The sequence below is a fragment of the Danaus plexippus genome, assembly GCF_018135715.1.
Source record: "Danaus plexippus chromosome 13 unlocalized genomic scaffold, MEX_DaPlex mxdp_15, whole genome shotgun sequence".
Classification (NCBI taxonomy): domain Eukaryota; kingdom Metazoa; phylum Arthropoda; class Insecta; order Lepidoptera; family Nymphalidae; genus Danaus; species Danaus plexippus.
The window spans coordinates 1,756,327-1,771,212 of NW_026869849.1; the positions used below are offsets into that span (position 1 = coordinate 1,756,327).

General features: G+C 30.4%; 1 protein-coding gene across 2 annotated transcripts in view; it reads left to right on the top strand.

Annotated features, from left to right (window-relative positions):
• LOC116770251 (hemicentin-1) overlaps window positions 1–14,886 on the top strand; it is a 46,461-nt gene that overhangs the window by 14,591 nt on the left and 16,984 nt on the right. For both annotated transcript variants that reach the window (XM_032661648.2, XM_032661650.2), the window contains exon 2: window positions 5,773–5,894. In XM_032661648.2, coding sequence (XP_032517539.2) covers window positions 5,773–5,894 — 122 coding nt within the window. The remainder of the gene's footprint in view (window positions 1–5,772; window positions 5,895–14,886) is intronic.

Genomic DNA, 14,886 nt, shown 5'->3' on the forward strand with positions numbered 1-14,886 from the left:
ATGTATTACAAAAAACATGGAGAGTTAATTTATATGACGGTTTATTACAATCCTATTAGGAATATATATCCCGAAACCGGATTGTATAATTAAAATTTGAACCGAGTAAAGCGACCAGAAACAGGATTCCTTTGTACTAACAACTACTTAATATAATCATGACTATACAATCTATTAGCTATTTCTCATTGTTTAAGTCGCCTCCGATAAGTAATACTGAGATCCGCTGGGATTCAACTTCTAATCGAAACGGGAACTTTGTTCGTAATTAACTTTTTGTGTCCGTAATGAATTAAGGTACAAGAGGAATGACTGAGGTTTTCGCTGTTTACATTAAATATAATTAACGAAAATTCTCTTTGGAGTTATATTATCCACTTATGCACTTTCCCGTTCAGTTTATACGTTCTATTAGAATTTTATATTTACCTTCAAAATACTGAAATTTTCACATCTAATATACTCGATAAAGAAGGGATTTATTTGTATCCACGGCTTTGCATCGCATCACGTTCTTGGAATACAAACATCTCCATAATACTGATATGTTGGAAAAAATCTATATGTATATGAAACTATTGGGAGAGATTTTTTTTGCAGTTTAATAATATGAAATGTACACGCAAAAACAGTCTCGTTTATATTATTAGAAAGTAAAAATTTTAATAAACATATATTAGAATGGAATAGGAACTTTGTGAAACCAACTTTCCTTGATAAGCTCGTCTAAAATTTATAAAAGTAACTAATGTTCCCCTATCTGTCTAAGTTCTGAGCATAGAGTTACATCATAGTTGCGTTCGCTAGTCGCATATTAAAAAATGTATGTAATATGATACTAAAACAAATTTATATCTTTTGTTTTTTATTATTGAGCTAACCCTTAAAAAAAAAATAAAAAAAATGTTCATTTGTACTGTAAAAAACAATACAGGCTACATGTAAACCATTAAAATAAAATATTATTTGTTATTACTTATTAATCAAAACACCGTCCTAATAAATACGTGGGCAAACCTAGCACAAAATATTTTATTGGAAGTCATATCACGAGGTATAGCCAGGCTTACATAATTTTGTAATATTAGGTCATGACATAATATGAGTTTTGACGTTCCGAACTCGACTTTGACCTGAAGTAATGTGGCGTTTGGTTAAAACGATAAATTCAAATGTATTTCAATCTGGGATCTCGTATTTGTTCACCGAATCGATTAACACTTGTTTGTTTTTAATATTTTTTGACATCCACAACGAAATGGATAGCTTAAAATAAACCTTTATTAACAAATACGAATAAGTTCCATATGTTATAACACCTACAGAAGTATCTCGAAGCATTCGATATGTGTTTAGAGAATGTTCAGTATAAAATATTTCGTTTTTGTTTCCTGTCATAGCGATTTTGACGTCCGCAACAAAGAACGCGACTCTGCGAGCTCGAAATTTGACAATAAAAAATTAAAGGTGATGCTGTGCCTGTATCCATCGATAACCGATCTGCTTTTGCGTGAATGACAAAGCAATTTTATTCACTTGAAATGTGTATACTGGACAGGTTGAAAAGCACGAGATCTGTGTCGTATTGAATGAAGCACATCAACATTCAAGCGTCGAGTAGAGTTTATCATCCAGCCACTACACAAAGAAGGAATTATAAATAGTAGCGTTATTTCTGATGAATAATGGATATTGTACCACAATTGGAGACACTCATTGCGGTTGTGAAAACAAACTAACCGGACCTTTCTAGACTTAAGCGAATATAGACTCAGAAAAAGTATGTTCGACTGTTTAGCTGGTCCATTCCTGTAGTTTGTAGAGTGGCATCACATTTTTGTTGTTCAAATGTTAAAAACAATGATCTAAAAGTTGGCTACACCTAAACAACAAAGAGTGAACATTCGCTTCAGTCCACTACTGTTTCATTACAGCTCTAAATCCCATTATTCACGTCAGGCGCTCGCTAAATAAGAGGAAGCTGTGATTGAAATGTCTCCGACACTTGCCGTGCTCCCTAAAATTCTGCTTCAATAGATTAAAACTTATTTTGGCATTAAAAAAATACTTGTAATAGAAGCCTCCAAATCATTTCAACGACTTTATGAGTGATTATTAAACATATAATTTTTTTAGTCCTCCAATATCATGTTTAATGAGATTTAAATATCGTATTAATTAAATAACGAATTAAGATCATAACTTCCGTCCGAATAAACACTGCTTTAATCAGTACATTCATAATAATTATGGGATAATACTCGTAAGTACAAAACGCGGTCCATATTAAGCCGTAACTCTGGCGAACAGAAAATCACAAATAGAAATTTGCATACACAATATATGAGTAACAGTAAAGTTACCGACCCACATGTGACGCCGTGATTGCAAACAGAATAAATAACATCGAATGGGAATATTTAGTTGTATGGGAAACTCGATTTCATTATTACCGTGCTTTATATTATATTCTGTTTGAAGGAACATTGACGGCATTACGTTTGCGACTGTCATGTTTTTAAGAAGTATCATGAAAAACAATTGCAATGCGTATTCATTCTGTGTTTAAAATAGCGTGAGATGATTGAGAACTTGATGCTGTAAACCTCAAATGTGTTGTTTTATCTTCTTTTTTTTGGTTGAGAGAAGAAATTTTAAAACGTTGCAAAATGACAAGCACAACACTTAACTATGCTATTCCATGTGGTTCCACTTCACCGGTCTCCCCAAGCTATATCTACCGACCATGTAATTTAAATAAATAGGAATATGCATCGATGCAACTTACGTCGAAGTTATTTAAGAGTTTGAAAGTCTTTTTTTATGCAGCGATGTATTGGTTTCCTTTCAGTTCCCACGATAACTAAAATCTTTTCCGATCATTATATAGTCTTAGGTTATTGATCGTATATTCATCATGCAGAATTATATTTCATATTTTATTACGTGTGAATTCTTCAATAGAAAACGCGTGTGGCGTAGGAAAATGACACAATGACGGCAATTTTCATTCAACGACGAACCGTTTTGATACAGCATAATACATGAACGAGTCGTTTATACTTTTTTTCTAATAAAATATTCTTTTGTATAACTATATAAAGTTATCATGATTTTTAGAAACGTGCCGGTGTTTCATGTTTTAACATATCTCATTAAAATCTTTACGCCCCACGGTTCAGTCTCGGCCCGCTAATCAGATACGGTTGCAAGCTGTTCTCTCTAGAATATAAACACTTAGTCTTTGCTATATTTTTTGTAATTAGTCTAATGTGTATCACCAGCTGAAACTCGCTGATAGCAAGTTCAAAAATTTCTTTTTTAATCCTGGTATTGTATCGTGTCGACATTATTTTATTGATATTAACTATAGCTTTGGATGAGTGTATTTTAAACGGATTTTTATCATGAATATGGTATTGGAATTCGAAAATTTTAATATTATATTGAACTCAGTTTAAACAGTTCATCTTCTAAGAGTTTAAAAAAATATATTAAGGACCAACTTTATTTATAAAATTGTATTAGCCGATATAAAATCTGATATCACTAAGCTATTTGAAATAAAACAAAATATTCTAGTGCATCTAATTATTAATGTCAAAACAGTTTTACCAAGTGAAATATTTATATTTAACATGTATATATAATATGTATTCGTAAATCATTATTCAATACACTAAATGTTTACATAAACGCAAAATTAATTCTGCTTGCAGTGCAATATTGTGTTATTATCGTGTTTAGTTACCGAATATTCATAGTTAATAGTGACTGTCGGTTCGTATTGATCAAGTCATCGAAGTTAATATTTTATGATAAATACAATGGACCAAATCTAGCCCTTCCCACATAAGCTATACTAGTTAAACTTCTAGAATAATCCATCGTAGACTTGTATCGGTTCGGTAAACTTACATCAATCTAGCTTTTGTGTTTAAGCGCCAGACCTACCCCAAACGAGCTCCCAAAATCTGTATACATTCACCTTGTACACTAATTGAATGCGTTAATTTACAGTAGCACATTAATTTATATCAATCAAAATCTTTTCGATACTTCATTAATTACTCTCTCGATGTTGAATGAAAGTAGTCACAAGACCGATAATAATGAAATGAAACTCTTAATTTATTTATCGATTCAATATAATGAAACATTTTGAAATTAAATTTTTAAAACTATTTCTAGAAATAACTTCACAAAGTGCAACTTATGTATTCTAAACGCAATATGGCGAGGACTCAGACAAATATTTTCAAATAGTGCACAAATATTCAAGAAATACAGATAATATTTCTCAATTGTAACAATAATACGTGAATTCCAAAATAACGGTCACGGACTTTAACATTTAAATTAAAAAAAATAATATTCACAGCCAACAAAGTAAGTCATAATTACAAAATTGATTTATAAAATATTTAAACTGTAACAGCAACCCAAATATTTACAGAGGCTGTCGACAAAAAGTGATTTATCCCAGGGTCGAAATGTATCGAAAATCTGAATGGTAAAACATACAATGATTGCTGCTTAAAAGGCGTGACACGTTACGCTGTCGTGATGTCACGGCGCCTCACTAGCAATCCGTTGCTTTTTGATTTAAATTCAAAAATGGAATAAATATATCCCATTATATATAATCTGTGATTTATTTGCAGATTATAATATGTTATTATTCCGTAAATAAAAATGTCATTTTATAATATTTTATTTCATAATTCATTATAGAATATTTTTTTATTCACCTTCATCTCAGGTTTCTCGCCGGTAACGCTATTTATAAGCGACGGATAATATTACGGATGAGATTCAATCAGTAAGTTAGATGTATGAAATGAGTTTTAAAAATTTTGAACCTGACAGAAATATAAGGTATCATAATAGGTATGTATGTAAAGTTTATTGGTTGTAGTTCCTGCACAAAAGTTACATAAAGGAATCAGTTTTGCGAGTTCGTTTCTCTTTAGGTAAATTGTTACAAAGATAGTTTAAGTAGCCATAACTTTGAACTGTAAGTCTCGACTAAATCTTGCCAAGTTAAAGCCTGAAGAATGAACAAATATTGAATTTATTGTTAGCCTGTTTCAAGTGCAGCTTCCAGAACTTTTCATTGTTTCAGAATGTCATTGTCAACTGACTTTTTGTTCTAGTTAAATTATTTTAGCAACACGTTTATAACAAATCGTTTTTTCTATTTTTGTCAACGTCTGTTTCATTTACTCTTTATATGTTATATTTGTAGTACAAAACATTAATTGAACGTAGCCACTTTTCTCACTGTATGTACATATTTGTTGATCGTCTAGAAGTGTATAGAAGTTATTTGTATTAAAACTTTTTAATGAATTTATGTAGACTCAACTTTATTCCTCGGGTTGTGTAAATTCTGTAAGGAAATTAATTTTAATATTTATATCAATAGATACAATATACATTTATCAACTTTGTAATAATTTATATTTAATAAACGAACAATGCCTAAATATATGTTTGAATACGTTTAAATAAAATTTGATTTTTTCTTTTAAAAAAAAAAAGAAACCAAAAATTAAATACATAAAAATAATGGTAAAATTCTTGCATCAACAATAAAAAAAAACCGCTAAAAGGATTTTAAGAGGATTTAATTTTATAACGGTAAAATTATGAAACCGTATTGTAAAATACGTGAAGAAAGAAATTGCAAATTGACACATATTCGAGGACATTAAAGATATCGCGATAAGAATTAATCGGTAGAAAGTTTAAATGGATACATTGTTACAGACGCCGTTCAACGTTTCGTCGAATTGCCAACGTACACGGAGGTGAATCCGGGTGAAGACGCATTGCTTACATGCCGGATATCAGACAAGAAGGGTGTCTGCTCCTGGCAGAAGGATAATAAGGTAAAATGCTACCAAATATGAAGCATAAAAAATGAGAGAGTAATACTTATACACAACAATCATATCTATTCGTACTGATTATACATCGTATGTTGAATTGAATTTTCAAACGTCACATGTTCAAATTCACATGGATAATTAAAAACATGAAAATCATTTAAAACAAATTAATTATCGAAAAATGATAATTATGTTCGTTTTATGCGACAATTGATACAAAAGCTTAATAAATTTTCATAATTTTCCACTGATAATCGCTGTGAGGCTTAACGTTCTCCCTCACGCTGGGGACAGATAAAATATGTGAATATTAAAGTCATATTCACGTTATACGGCTATATGTGATCCTTGCGTATGAAATTAAAAAATATTTGACGTACGCAGATATTGTAATGTCTTTTGTGACGGCGGTTTAACGGAAATTATTTATGAAGCGAGATTTAAAATTTTTAATTCATGTGACTAAGCTACTTTTATATGCCATGAATCGTGTGTCAGTGTGTACAAACACACACACACACACATACACACACACACAGACAAATCTCATGAAACCGTAATGTAACACGTATTAATTTTCAATCAGAACTCAATACAACAAATACTTTCTATATTCCAATACTCTGTATTTAAACAGCGAGCGTTAAGTCACAATAAAACCTTATTAATTACTTTTCACTAATAATTAAGTTACAGCCGAGTTAATAGAGTAAGACTCGAGAGAGCAAACTTTAATTAAACAGCATTTTGCATGATCGCCGTTTTTCATTCGAGTTTTAACAATTATATTTATAACGTGGTCCCGTTTTTTTAATTTCTGACATTCAATTATTTTTTTTTAGTTAATGACACGTAAGAATTTTGTGTTTGCCATAAATTAAAGGAGACTACAGTAAATAACTATATAGGGATATATTTAGTTTAAATATATATCGGGTTTAGAAATAAATAAATAGATAAAAATCATTAAATAGCTTAAAAAAATACGCGATGTTTTTCTTAATGACCACTGTAAACAAAGCAATGAAAAAAACTAATTTTGTTCTGTTTTACATTCAGTGTAACTTCCACACATACATTTATCACATACTCCTTATTTCTAATCAATCACCATATCTAAAATAACATATGACAAAGCGAAATAACGTGATACACTAGATACACGCCTTACTTTCTGTAGAGAGTAAACAGCGACCTTTATTGTTTCAACCATTAGCACTTAACAACACGATGATGACAAAATCATAATGTCACCAACCGCCTCTGAATACGAATGGAATTAAATATAAAAAACCTACACGGAGGGAACTTGGATTGCTTTTCAATTTGTTTCCTCATTTAAATTTTAATTAACATTCGAAGTGCTTGTATTTAAAGGAAAGTTTTATCCGTGTTAAAGCACTTGGGTGTATGTTCAAGAAAAATAACACAATATATCCCATTCCATCCTCATGTTATCCAATCATAACGATGTATTTAACGGAATTCTAAATTTGAATTTTATTTAAAGCATTCTTGTATTAGCATTGATTATTACTAAAGGATTTTATTGTGAGCAAAGGTAACTGAACCAAAATAGAATCTCGAACAGACAAAAGACAGCTAGAAACGCTTGGAATTATTAATAATTCAATAAAGGAAAACTTGCAAATAAAATATTATAATAACTTATAATGAGCGGTCAGTGTAACTGATATTTGCATGTGAAAGAAACGAGAAATAATTTATTATAATTAATTATTGTTTTGTTTCATTGACTTGTTCCATCATGAAGCAACTTTAGAAAAACATTTTTACGTGTATTTTGTTAATGTCGAAAAATTTTCTTTGACGATTAACATATGTTTGTATGAATCGAGGAGCATCAAATAAAGATTGTAAGATTCGGAATGCGCTGATCAAAAATGGAAGCCTACCTTCAGTCTACCATTTAACGAATACTTTCAGCGCGATATGCAGGTTATCTACCTAACATAAGATTCTACTAGAACTATATAGAGACAACGCCAATTAAGATACCTAGAACTTTAAGTACGACGAATGTTTAAGATTTTTTTTTTTATCATCTATTGCCTAAATGAGGCAATTAAATAGGGTAATCAAGCAATCATCTAAAGGTAGGCTGTTATTGTTATTATTTGAATTAATATTCAGAAATCACCAGCAATCAAATCAGCTGATATGGACTTAACAGCGACACATGAGAACAAATAGACCACAGGGCTGTGGTTTGTGGCAGACCACGAGTAGGGCTGCCACGTGTAACTTATATAGAAATCGATATTTTTGTTCCACATTATAAATGGTTCCTTTCATTATATGTATAATATCCGGCCGCTGAGAGTTTTGCTTTCCTGACACCTTTTAATTTGTCACGACTAGTGGCTTACAATAAATAACTTATATAATATTTAAACGCGACTTCTAATATATTGGTATGTAATTAATGAGATACATATAACATTTAAGGTATATTACTCCAAGTCTTTGTCTAGAGAAAACAAAGTATTTGTGCAAAATTTTCGGTACTTTGACAACCCTTAAATATTTTACCATACTTCACAGCGCACACTTGCAATATCATTATGACCAGCTACCTCTTAGTTTCTCCAGTTAACTATTATAGGAGAAAATTATAAATTTTACTCAATTATCGAACTATGTTCCTTAAAAGTAACTTTATTTCCAAATCTTGTAACCAATACTTGTATATATCATGCTTTGTACGTCATTAAAAACAAAACAGTACAATAAAATAATAATATATTAAAAAGTAATATTTAAATTAATATAAATATTTTTTGTTTTCAGCAAATTAGTTCAATTAATATAAAATTTCAACCATAAAAGTCATTAAGAGTAATTTTTTCTGAGAAATTCATTCGTTTAAAATAACAGCAAAAGGAAAAGTCCGTGTAATTTAATGATAGAACACTTAGTACTATTTCAGTACTAAATTGCGTGTTCACCCATTACAAAGAGAGGTAACAAACAAGCATAATGAATGCCAGAGATTAATTGGAACAACTACAGGTAAATTTTAAAACATTATTGTGTAACGCACAATCAAACATTCTGTATTCTTCAAATAAAATCACAAATTTAAATGACAAGTCTACAAAGTCTACAAAGACGATTCGTTTGAAAACTGTGACGGCTTTCAAAAAACACAAATAAACTATATAAATATATATCATTATTTTTATAGGAATGTATAAAATTTTTCCATCAACGAAATCTAATATGTTCATTGTAAAGTAACCTTTATACGGTTCACGTGTATTGAGTAACAAATATAATCAAGTCAACTATTTGCAGCCACTTGCATTCCGAGAAGAACATCTGTATAGCACTGAAGCTGAATCTTATATAATGGCAAAGCTTAAGTTAGTCACGTCTATGATTTTGCAGCACCGAAATACGTACCGAATAGCGCTGTATGTGAATAAACAAAAAACGTTTCTTACATATAATTCCATTCTAATATATATACGATAAAGGAAATCCATGTAACCAAATTATATAGGCGACCTAATTGTGTTTTAATGTACATAAGTTACATAAAAAGAGTATTAGTAACCATTAAAAGGTGCCGGGACGTACTTAACCGACAGCAAGTGTTAATTCTATATAAAACAAAGTTAACAAAGAACGCTTAATTCTGCTAATACCAAAAAAGGTGTGAAGAGACTCTGAGATGAAACATTTCCCGGGAGCGCGTGTTATATCACATTTATCAAGTCCTCAGTAAATCCTCTCTATACCTTTATTTCTTATTATTATAACGTTGAAATTGCGAATTATTTGAACAAAATAATATATTTGATCGCTCTATGAACACACAATTTAAAGGTATAACTGTATTTAAAACAAATGAATGAAATACATATTATAAGACTCCTTGTCTTAATATAGAAAAGAATAAAAATCTAACTGTTTTACTAAAGCATGTTTAAGAGATACATTTAAGTCGAAGACGAACGGTGCAAGCGTTTAGTTTCATCACAATAGAAATTTCAAAACCTTAAAACATTACAAACACGGTATAACTCACTAGATAGAACATTTGAAAGTTAATTCCAAACTCTTCCGTGATACAGAACTCATTTAGCATACAGATAAAACTAAACGCTTAACCGTCGGTTATCATGGAGCCGGGCTCTATTTAGTATGAACAATCGCAGTCAAAGCAAGATCGGAATCTTAAGTAACTTTAGTCACGTTTTATACTTGGTTCTGTTGGGACTGATTCATGTCTACAATATAATTATTACTAACACAGTCGACATACAAAATAATAATATTAATACCGTTTTTCTCGCGAAATAAATTTTAATCATTAAATACGTTAATCTATATATATCATAGTGAAAATGTGTTAACAAACGAAACACCTAGCGAGGAACATACAAATGTTTCACAATAAAATAAGTCTAACGTGCCTCACGAACGATTAGATTTATAAAGGTAATATAATATCCGTACCATTACCCTTTCATGCGCATAAAACAACAACTATATTAAGATAAATACATTAAAAAGCTAATATATTATCTCAACCGCCATTGAATTCCGGTTGCACGATATCCGGACAATAAATTCAATATCTCCCCACCAGATGCGGAAAGATGCTTTGTAGGGTGAATTTATTCTGTTATAACAACACGGAATTGTTTACAGGGATTTTGTTTATTTTGTAATTCATCTGTACGTTATTTACAACTACTTGAGTTTTGTTTAAAACAGTACAGGAGACTTAATAAATTTATCATTAATTTATAACGTTATTTTATTAAATGAGAATCCATAGAAATTTCCAAACAATGTGCTCAGATACAATAAATATCGTATAACAAACTAAATATTTTGTATCCAAGTTAAGATTCTCAAGGGCAGGATGCAGACGGACATTTATTTTTAATAACACTCGTTATGGTAGTTCAGATTCGTCGAAGTTCTCAAATTATAAAATCACTTACAAACAGTAACGATGTCATAAAAAAATATATGTTTAAAAATTAAAACGAAATCAAAATATAAAAAATGTTCAAACGGACAGCGGTTATAAATAACTCTATATATTATAATTTCAATAAATACAAAATGAGAACACGAACTAGTATTAACTTATTCATAAATTAGGTGGAATGCGTGAATAATTTTAAACAAGTAGAATATGATTTAACAAAGCATGAAATTGTGCAAAATTATAATCCATTTATAATGCAACGTGCGAAGAGCTGAAAACAACATTGAACATTCTCGTTACCAATAAACATTTTGACTCCAAATTATATTCATCTCCCGTCTAGACGGGATGCGGAATAAAAAATGTGGAAGGAGGGAAATAATTATATTATACAGATAATAAACCAATTAAAAGCCAAGACGAGCGAGTACGTTTAAAGAATCATTGAAGTGAGGCCCATTCTGTGTGCATGAAGTATCGTAGGTTGTTTTTATGTTACTGGATTTACAACAGATTGAAACCTGTCAAAACTTTGACATTAAGGAATAGTCTCTCTAGATAAATACGAATTGCTTTTGCTACTTTTATATATATATAAAAAATATACTATAAAACTTTCATCGCAAACGATGTATGAAATTGAATGTTCTGAAAACAAAAGCATCTGGCTAGATTCGGTTGTTTTTGTTACTTCGAGAGATTTTATTTATAAATATAAGAAATTGCACCAATTCCCTCACGCTATTATCTACTTTCCCATGACGTAATATTTATTTTGCAAGGTGTCGGTGAAACAAAGGCTAGGAGTCATAGCTCTCGGTACTCTGGTCACGACTATTCGTGATTCAGTCGATGAGGCACAGGAACCTGTCTACCGCATACTGTCACGGCTTACCTTCAAAGTCTTTAGAATGTTACTTTGAAATTCTCTAAAGGAAACTTTTATCGAGGTTTATTACCTGCCAAACTTGCATATTACGACTATGTCATAACCATATAGAATAAATTAGGCCCGGAAATTCAATATTTTGAAGAACTAGTTTTTATTTTTTTTGTAATTTCCTATTTACAACATATGTTATAAAAAAAATATACACAACAAATAGGTTTAACAGAACACTGAATAGATTTTTTTTCTTTAGGAAGTACGCTTCGCAATAATCGATTGTGGTTAGGTTTGCAACTCATTATTTATTGATATATTAAAATGAATTTAAATAGGTTATTTTTCCTTAAACTTATGGTTATACTTATATACTAGTTATATCCTGCGACTTCTATCTTAGCACTTCACAATAAATCTATCAAACTAGAATTTCAACTATAAGAGTGAGAACAATCAAACAGAAGAAAGAAAACATTTTTTTTGTTCAGTACTTTCAGTACTTTAGAGATCAGTCCCTGTTTCTTTCATATATATATAGATTATACATACATATATAAATATATACTCTTATAAATAAGACAAAGAATCAACAAATGTTAGTGTTATTAATATTTATGTTGTTTCCAAAACAGTAGTTTAATTAAAGGAAAATAATTATAGTGAGTTTTATAATAAAATGGAGCGTCTGGTCTAATATTCGTTTTATCAATAGTGATATAATGTTATAATTTTTACATAACTTAGAACAACAATTGAAACTAATAAAAAACTAAACTTAACATACGTCAACTCGGGTGAAGGAAATTAGAGCTCTCAAATTGGAGTTAGCGTGTAATTGAGAACATATATGTAACTGTAAGTATAAGGTTAACTATAAGGCTACAGAGAAAAAACTCTACATTAAAACTTATAGTGCGAGAAGCAACAGGAACAAGCTAATTAGTAATAAAAAGAATGATTACAAACTATTCATGATATTTATTTACACGCCGAATCCGGAAACTGAAGAAACGTGCAGGTGGCCTAACAAATAAACATACCAACTGACAGATACAAATCAGATTTGAATTTCCATGTGTTAGCAGTTCTTTTTTGTGCTTGACTTGTAAATATTATATCTTGTAAAATCACTCGGATCGATGATTGCACGTTACATACTGTCTGTCATCAGTTATTCACAAACAGTGCTATTCACTGAAGTAATACAAGGTGCCACTTAGGTTGAACGGTAGTATCATGTCTAATGAAAGGTCGTTAAACAATAAATATGTCTAGCTTGTTGTGTAGTTGTTACAATTGTCATAACCAGCAAGTAAAAATAATTCTATATATATTTATATATAGGAAAAGTGTTGAGGGTGATTTTTTTGTATGGATGTATCTTTCGCATGTATTTTTTTTATACCAAACTTCATACTGACACGATGATAGGCTTAACACAAGATTGATATCACCAAACCAATGGACAATTTGTTGGGTACAACCTGTACATACGCCAAATAGCGTTAAAACCTCTTTTCGTTTGCCGCGCTCGACGGGTTAAATTGAAGAATTATAAATTTCCTAACTCTTATTAATACGGTTAAAGTCTGCCATTTTAATTATTTAAATTAGTAACGTACCGATAAAAGGAAGACTATAACAATATAACTTTTCCGTTGGCTTCGATGAAGTTGGTTAAAAAGTTAGTTGCCTTACGGCTGGTCATTTACTTATAATATCGGATACATACACATATATATATATATTTAACGTTTAAAATTACATAAGAAAAGGTAAATGTTAAACATCATCTAAGTTATCAAATTAACATACACCCAATTTCTTAATCCATACCTTTCCAAATATAATAATACGGGAATATTGAAGGGGGTCAAAGGGCCAAATTACAGACGCTCGAACAATTCCAAAATTCAACTAACATAAGTCGGAACGTTTTGTTAAAGTAATATTAAGGTGGGATCGGTGTACGTACAACGGACTCCTTTATCGGACTGCAAAGTTGTCAGATATAAACATTTCTGCAGTTGTCATAATTAACAGATAGTATAAACATTGTAATTGAAGTTGCTAGCGAGAAGTATGGAGCTTTTAAACTATTCAGTACAAACAGAGCATGTGCATGACAAGTTTAAATACTGCACACAAACTTTTGTTTGTGATCAAACATTGTTTTGTTCTTTAGAAACGTCTGTTCTAAATGAATACATCGTGTACAATTCAAGTTTATTAAAAAAAAAAGGTTTTACTTAGCAGTTTATCTATATGCCCAATATTATATTGTTCTCTGTGTATATTTCTAAGGTCAAATTTACTAAATTCTCTAGTGAGATGTATGAACTTGTTTATCGATTGAACCGATTGATTGATTGAGACTGTCACGAAGAACGGATTCCTTATATTTAACAGCGAAATTAATATTTAAGTATATCGCTTAGACCTGAAGCTAATCCTAATTCAGGCGGAGCATTTGGAATATTTTTTATGCATAGAAAGTTTGTTTTCTAAACCCAAAAACAAATTATATAGCAACATTAAAATACATAGCTTCTCAACAATATAATATTCAATTTACCGCCTAAGTCGCACCTAAAGCAATTTTTAATAATAAAGTGTTGCAATATTATGTATTGAATTCGCATAGAAAATTTTTGAAGAATCTTTTCGTTAAAAAGTATTCTGTAACACAAAAAAGAATAGTATATAGGTACATGTAAGTGTAGCTTTTGACAGTGTCAGATGGGCGTGGATCCGACCAAAACAGATAATATTCATAGACAGCTTTAAACCCGTACTAATACTAACCCGTAATTATTTACACGGAATCTACAAATGTATGTTTTATGTCATGAATCTATGATAATCAAAAATGTATGTACGCTTACATTAACATTCTCTTTTAGGTTTCCTGTTGTCATAATGTTCGTCGCTCTGTTAACACGTTGACTATTTTCATTTAAAATATCAAACATTGTCTATGATACTTTCTGTTTTAATAGGATTGTCTTTGTCATACGACAATGGTGTTATATTCGTGTTTTCGTTGAACGTCAACAATATGTGACGGAGAATATTATTAATTCTAAGCTTCTTATTCGTTTGTAACAACAAAAGAAACATTAAATATATAGTTTCGT